Source organism: Salvelinus sp. IW2-2015, unplaced genomic scaffold, assembly GCF_002910315.2.
Source record: "Salvelinus sp. IW2-2015 unplaced genomic scaffold, ASM291031v2 Un_scaffold5468, whole genome shotgun sequence".
In the NCBI taxonomy this organism is placed as follows: Eukaryota; Metazoa; Chordata; class Actinopteri; order Salmoniformes; family Salmonidae; genus Salvelinus; species Salvelinus sp. IW2-2015.
This window is the reverse complement of record NW_019946733.1, coordinates 4,935-12,807: the sequence shown is the minus strand read 5'-3', so window position 1 is coordinate 12,807 and position 7,873 is coordinate 4,935. Positions and strand designations below refer to the sequence as shown.

Here is a 7,873-nt window from a genome sequence, read left to right as displayed (position 1 = left end):
GAGTTATGTGCATCCTTTCAAGCACACCCTTCTCATTAACCTGTGGTGAGTTATTCACCAATTTTTTTTATATGTAAGTTGGTTAAATAAAGAGCAAAATTATTGATTATTATTATATTATTATTTGTGCCCTGGTCCAATAAGAGCTCTTTGTCACTTCCCACGAGCCAGGTTGTGACAAAAACATTAATTCTTATGTTTTAGTAAATGTATCGTATAGTGTGTGTGTGTGGCAGGCTTACAATGATGGCAAAAAAACACAGTTTGAGAGTGCGCTGACCCTGGTGCTAGAGGGGGTACAGCTGGAGGTTGAATGTTTGAAGGGGTACAGGATTAATAACCCGTTTTGGAACCACTGATCTATCTAATCAGGCCATTATGACCTCACAGAGAGACACATGGAATGGTAACCACTGTCACAGAGGAACTCATCAGAGAAGGCTGATGGTGTTCATCTCAGTGCACTGCTGAGGGAGGTGATTCATGTAAAATAAAAAAGCTGTTGAAACCATGGTCTCTGCCATTAAAGTGGTGGCCCATGAAGAAATGTCACTGAGCTGTTTGGTAAAAGTGGGAAAGGAAGGACTTACCATTCCTATAGGTCAAATAGCTGACGTGAAATGTAGAATCAGAGCCTGGCCGGAGGGAGGAACAATGATGGATCAAGAAATCCACATCTCCATATTCATCCCCGGTGGTCTGAGTGCGCAAGAAGGACAGCAGCCTGCTGTAGAGAGCTGAATCGCGAGACCATCCCTGACCGTCATCTGTTTCCACGGATATCAGACCTGCTGGAGGATACACATGGTTCTTGAAACTCACCTAAGGCAGTGCTTACCATCAAGGATTTGTGGATGAAAGCACAAGCCAAGCCACCGCATTCAGCACCCCCTGGGGGCTATATGAGTGGATCCGTATCCCATTTGGATTGACCAACGCCCCATCCGCTTTCCAGAGGTGTATGGAAGGAGTTCTAGAGGGCATATCTGGACGATGTTCTCTGTTATTCCAAGACGTTCAGTGATGTGGAAGACCAGAGAAGAAGAAGCCGGATGAGGAAGCACGGTATCAAACTGCGGCCGGAAAGGTGTGAAGTCCTCAGACGACAAGTGAGGAAGCAGAGCAGTGAAAAAAGAGGATGTCCATGGGTGGCTGCGCTGCAAGTCAACTCTAGAGAGGGTGGTGTGTCACCTGAAAGCCATCACACCAGGGAGATCAAGGCTGCACAGCACATGCAATAAAATGCTAATTAATTACTTAAAAATCATACAATGTGATTTTCTGGATTTTTGTTTTAGATTCCGTCTCTCACAGTTGAAGAGTACCTATGATAAAAAGTACAGACCTCTACATGCTTTGTAAGTAGGAAAACCTGCAAAATCGGCAGTGTATCAAATACTTGTTCTCCCCCCTGTATATCATATGTGTAATGTGAGTAGTAATTTAATATCCTACTCAAGGAGAAGTTCTGTTACTGCTATGCATGGAAGAGATCATGTCCAACAACGTTCAGGTAACCATAGTGCAGTTAACTTAACTGAATCAGTTCAACTGTCATCCATCTTTGATCTGACCCCATCAGAACCCAAAATGTAGTCTTGTTTTTCTCCATTGTCATAGATACATTCACATGTAGTTGGTGTATGTTCATTTACATGGGATAAAACGTTTCATTTAATAAATAAACCTAATCATTACTTGACTCTTCTACTGTTGACTGACTATGTACTGTCTTCTTCCAGAGATCCTACTTGTTGAAACATATCAGTGATGCTGAGACATGGCTTCTACAAGACAATCTGCTTTAGAGTACATTACAAATGGAAGGTTACATCTCATTGGAAGGCTCCAGAATCTGCCCCTCATTGTGGAAAACCTGTTCCAGCGCAAGGTTCTTCACGAGGAGGAAGTCAGTAAAATTCAGGCAGAAGTTGACCGTTTTGACCAAACCAGAAAAATACTGGACTGGGTGTCGGCCAAAGGAGAGGCTGCATGCTACGAGTTACTGGCGATTCTAGACATCACAAGGAAGAGGACCTTAGACGACGCTGACTTACAGCAATGGATCAGCTGCTTCCCCTTCGAGGAAGACCCAGAGATGACAGACTACTTTGTTGGTAAGTGATTGTATAGTATCCTATTAGTATACACTATATAGTATACAATTTGCTGGGCAGAAAATAGCAGACCTGTTAAAATGTGTCTTTCAAATATATGCACTCTGTGAACAGGTTTTGTACTTTTGGCACTATTCCTTTGGTTCCATGGTGCTGGGGAATCTATTTGAAGCGCACATTGAAGGGGGTTAATGTACCTTTTTAGATTGTTCATCAAAAACAAGGACGACCAATGTCCTTTTCATGAAGTAAAAAACCTTCATTATGATGGCATGTTCAATAGAGATTGTGTTATTGTCCTCCTTGATGAGGGCTATGCTGAAATGTGTCAGAGTTTTTATAGATATTGTTCTATTGAACATGTCATGATAATAAAGGCATTTTAACTTTGTTTTTAGTGCCCCTCGGTCCTTCTTGTTTTTGATGACCATTTATCCCCAAAAGATCACCTTCGATCTATGAAGATCTACCAGTGTATCCTTGTAGCTTTCTTTCCTGATATTCTCTCATCCTTTAGATTGGTTTGATTTGGTGGCACAGTGCATTTACTCTCTCTTCCCTTAATACCCTTATTTAGGTTCAAAACCCTGTCACGGATATCAAGAACAGCTGAAATGTAAAGCACAGAGCATCACAGAGGGTGCATGGAAACAAAGCTGTAGTCTCCTACCAGAGAGATGTAGAAATGAGGGGACTTTCTCTTACACCCCTCTTGTGTTAGATACACATGTGCATTCATCTGACTCTGAAATTAAAATGAAGAATAAAATATGCAAGAAAGCTCGGCCTAAAAAGCTAAAGAGCTTCATCCCCATGTCCAAACAGGAAACATCACCTGCTGAGCTGCTAAAAACACATGAGAAAAAAATCCTCCTTTTTGGAAAACCTGGAATTGGAAAAACAACAGTCGCCCATCAAATGTTGAACCTCTGGGCAGAGAAAKATCACAGAGAACTAGATTACATGTTTTATTTTGATGTGAGAGACATTTCACACAGAAAACCCATGAACCTGGAGGACCTTCTCTTTAACATGTACAGTGAGCCARAAGAAAGCAAAGAAGAAGTGTTACAGGATATTAAGAAGAACTCTGAAAAYGTTGTCATCATATTTGATGGAATCACAGGCACAGAACTCTCCTCTCTGTCGGTAGTAAAGGACCTTGTGGAGAACCTCCTCCCGGATGCAAAGATTGTGACCACATGCAGACCAGATCAATCTGAAGACTTCCTGACAGACTGGCCCGTAGACTGGTTCAGAGTGGAGGTCAAAGGGTTCAGTGATGAATCCATCAGGGCTTACTTAACACAGATGCTGAGTGCTGAGCCTGACTCCTTGAGCAGTGTGTTAAACAACCTAGAGTTGTTCAGTCTGTGCCATGTCCCAATGTATGCACTGATGGTGGTTACCTGCATGTATTTCCCTACCTCAGAGGCTTCTAAACAGACATGTACTATAACTGAAATGTACAGCAACATCCTCCGTCACTGCATCCAAAAACACAGTGGAAAACAACTTAAGGATATCGACAATTGTCTCAAAGAAAACAGAGAGAAAATATTGTCTTTGGCAGAAATTGCTTTTGATGCGACAAATGAAAAAAACATGAACTTGACAACACTGAGTTGTGAAGAAAGCAGTGTCCAWTTTGCRTTCTTGGGGGCAYTTATGGTTAASRTTKCACCYACARCGTCAGACACYTACTCTGCATTTCTCCACTACACAATGCAGGAGTTCTTTGGTGCCCTTTGGCTCTTACAGAATCCAGACAAAATCAGAGAGGTTCTAGAGAAGTGCCAGACTGAAGAATGGAAACACACAAAACACTTGATTCCTTTCCTGTGTGGCCTTCTGAATGAGAGGAATATTAGATTGGTAAACGGTCTAGTTCCAGATCAACAGATCAAGAAGACGTCAGATTGGTTCTTCAAGGAAGTGGTGAACACGTTTCTTCCATCTCAAACAAACCAAGATCATGCAGAAGGTGGTGCTCCTGAGTTTGAGATAGATCTTCTGTTTTTGTGTCAGTGCTTGTATGAATATCAGTCTACTGATGCCTGTCAGCTTCTCCTGGACAAACTGGACTATCATCTAGACCTGAGTGGAGAACATCTTGATCCTCACCAGTGCTGTGCAGTCTCTTATGTGACCAGTCAGTCTGCAGAGAGAAAKGTTGGCTTGGACCTGRAYRGCTGCACTGTGTCAGACCAAGGAGTAAGGCTGATACTGGGCTCTCTGAAGAACGTCAGACATCTTGGGTAATATTTGTTCTGCTAGATGTGCACACCGTTATTCCATTTATCCAGCCAAAGAGAAGATGTACGGGTGGATGATAGCAACGCCGGTCGTTAAAGAAGATATCGAGTAGTTGCTTCCTTCAGATACTGGAGTGTATAAGCACTGTCGGGTCATTGCGTCTGTGCAATAATCAGTAACATGAATAATTTAAGACTGTTCTCGTTTTAAAGGACCATCCTTGGTGATATCTCATCTGACCCCTCAATGCTTGTGTCGAACTTGCTGACAACTGTGCAGAGCAGTGAGGACAGAGATGGACTTCACAGCTACTGGTCTCTGGGAAGATGAGTTGCCTTCCAGTCCAGGGTGAAATAGAGGTTCGTGAGAAGAGCAGAAAGAAGTGATGAAGAGAGTCTAGAGAGGTGCATACTTGTCACATGGGTATTCGAGAGGGAACTGTTCCCATGAAGGCTCAGGGATAAAGAGAACTGGGTTGCCAGTGTGAACCGTTCAGCAAGACGATTTTAAATGTCTAACAAATAATCAAACAAGCTCAGCTGAGGTTCGCCACAGCCAGATATTGTACTCAAGTGTTTCGTGACTATTATTTTTAAGTCAAGTGGAGAACATAGGTCGTATTCCAAGTACAACATCAAAAGCTAAGACGGACAAAAAGACATTACAGACAACACAACAAGATGAGGACATGACACGTAATTCAGTCTTATTAGAGGCAGCAGTCACATTCTCCCTGCCTATCTGGAACATGAGACATCTTGTGTTTTATGGGTCAACAGGTTACCCCTCACAGCATCAGAGAGGATCCCCTGAAAAACTGGACACAGAAGAGAAAGCAGTCCTACTGAGTTGTGTCTTACAAGCAGCACTAATCACAGAGAGAAAGGTCCAGAGACTGGAATACACTGCTTCGAAACTGTGCCTTGGTGTATGAAACTGAGAGATTGACATCCTGCTGGATTGCTTCCTCTTGTGAAGACTATGAGACTCAAACAGGCAGGAGTGTCTTCCAGCATTACAGCCGTTACCAGTCGCCTGCAGTCTGGTCCATAGACCTCTCAGAGAAAGGCTCCCTCCTCCTAGAGGCTGAAACTCCAACCAGAGAAGAAACCATAGAGCTGAAGCGGGTCAGATGAAGAGAGTGAAGTGGGAGTCCTTCAGTGTCTGTCCTACATTCACAGCTGAGGTGAGTTGGATCAGTACAGTTCAGAGGTAGTTGTCCCTGTATATCTTAGAGAGGAGCTTGTAGATTTCGCGACAATAAACTAAACAAACATACTGTTTGAAAATATGGCTCTTTGCAGTCAGATTAAGAACAATTACTGTGGTTGATGAGTTTAGAAAGATAGTCATTGTATTTTACCCACCATAAGTGACCTTCAGAAATGCATCTATACTCTTCACATCATATCTATGTGTTGTTCAAACTGTCTCTGAAGTTTACTCCTCCCAGGATCAGAGAAGATCCCTGAAGAGAGGACAAGAGGAGAGAAGAGCATTCCTGCTGAATCTGTGTCTTCAAGCAGCCCATGAGAGAGAGAACCATCAAACAACTGTAGAAAGTGTTGTCACTGTCTGAAAGATATCACACAGAAATGTGATTTGCTGCGGAGTCTTGGACTCCATTGTGAAGGATTATGAGATTCAAACAGGCAGGAGTTTCCTTCCAGCATTACAGCTAGTTTACCAGTCAGATCCTCCAGTCTGGTCCATAGACCTCTCAGAGAGAAAGGCCTCCCTCCTCCTAGAAGTGCTGAAACTCCAACCAGAGAAGAAACCAGTAGAGCTGAAGGGTTGGTCAGATGAAGAGAGTGAAGTGAGGAGTTTTCTTCAGTGTCTGGCCCACATCTCACAGCTGAGGTGAGTTGGTTTTCATAGCAATGTTTTCTCATGTTTATGATGTAACAATACTCTAATGCTATCCACATGTTTCAACATGTTAATGTTGTCCCTTGTTTGTCCTCAGTTCAGTATTAACTAATGTCAGAGTTTTTTATTTACTAGTTTAAATTCATTGTGTACACATCACACAGTGTCAGATTGTCTGAATCAGCTGTTACTGTCCTTGTTGCAGGTTCTATCCACACTGGCCTGATCCCTCAAAGCAGATCAAGTTCCTGGTGGATCTCCTGTCTCAAGCTGCAGAGTGGGAGGAGCAGACAGGAGAGAAGACACTGAAGCTGGTATCATCAGTGTGTACTTACAGAAACTTTCCTTTTCCCTATCGAAACAATTCTGAACAGAGTGATTTCCTGCTGGATCTGTACTCACATGTGAAGGACTATAAGACTCAAACAGGCAGGAGTGTCCTTCCAGCATTACAGCCAGTTTACCAGTTAGCCAGTCCTGCAGTCTGGTTCATAAACCTCTCAGAGAGAAAGGCATCCCTCCTCCTAGAAGTGCTGAAACTCCAACCAGAGAAGAAACCAGTAGAGCTGAAGGGCTGGTCAGATGAAGAGAGTGAAGTGAGGAGTTTCCTTCAGTGTCTGCCCTACATCTCACAGCTGAGGTGAGTCTGAATATGTGTGGTGGTTAGTGATTATGTGATGCTAGTGGTTATTATCTTGTAGAAACATTTTGTAGAAACTCCATAGTGTTGGTAAATCTTGTAGCGGTATTGTTAGACAGGGGTAAGAAGGGTAAAGGTTAGAGAGGGGTAAATGTAAAGATTTTGTTGGGGCGCCAGACAGGTATTAACCCTGCCGAAAGGAAATGAGTAGGATAGAGAGAGACCCACTACCAGACACACACACATCAGCAGAAGAGACTGTCTAGAGTGTAGCCTGTTAGCCAGATAGCCAGTGGAGAGAAAAGATAAGACACACCATATAAAACACCCATCACAGCACAGGGGTAACCCCACCAATAATACCTCATACAATAATGATGGCAGAGCAATTTAACGGCAACTTCATAGAAACAATTTACAAGAAAGAACCCAGTCGTCAACATTAGAGGATTTGCAGTAATCTGTATTACCTCCCAGTGGAGGAGTGCAGAGGGTATGAATGGTGGGGGGTCATAGACAAACAAAGGCCTTAAAATGTCCAAAATCTTCTGGGCCACATGTCATTAGTACCACACCCCACCAATACAGTTCAAATAACAAGACACAATAAACTAGCAAGAAACCTCCCTTTAAATAAAATAGAGAGAGAGAGGGACTTAAAAAGACATGGCTCCCCACAGAGGAGCGTGTATGTAGTCACTGCACGACAGGGGAGGTAGAGACAGAGATGCACTTTCTCCTTTACTGTGATAAATATTCCTCACCAAGAGATTCATTATTCACAGAAATGACTACATTTATTCAAAATTTTTACTTATTAAACCCAGAGGAAAAACAGAAAATACTCCTCTTGCAGCCAGGGACACTGAATAATAAAATCTGCATAGTAAACAGTAACTTACTTATTATTATTATTATTGTTGTTTATCATTCCAAATAGTAGTGGTATGGGTGGTAATGGTAATGATAGCAGTTTAATGATGGTGGTGGT

At 42.6% G+C, this 7,873-nt stretch overlaps 1 protein-coding gene across 1 annotated transcript; it reads left to right on the top strand.

The window, feature by feature from the left end:
- Positions 1 to 1,748: 1,748 nt before the first annotated feature.
- On the top strand, positions 1,749 to 6,947 carry LOC111965083 (nucleotide-binding oligomerization domain-containing protein 1-like). The gene is made up of 6 exons (XM_070442002.1): positions 1,749 to 2,117; positions 2,695 to 4,375; positions 4,586 to 4,656; positions 5,352 to 5,500; positions 5,956 to 6,233; positions 6,448 to 6,947. The coding sequence occupies exons 1-6, from the start codon at positions 1,781 to 1,783 to the stop codon at positions 6,884 to 6,886; spliced, it is 2,955 nt and encodes a 984-aa protein (XP_070298103.1). The 5' UTR covers positions 1,749 to 1,780; the 3' UTR covers positions 6,887 to 6,947.
- The last annotated feature ends 926 nt before the right edge of the window (positions 6,948 to 7,873 follow it).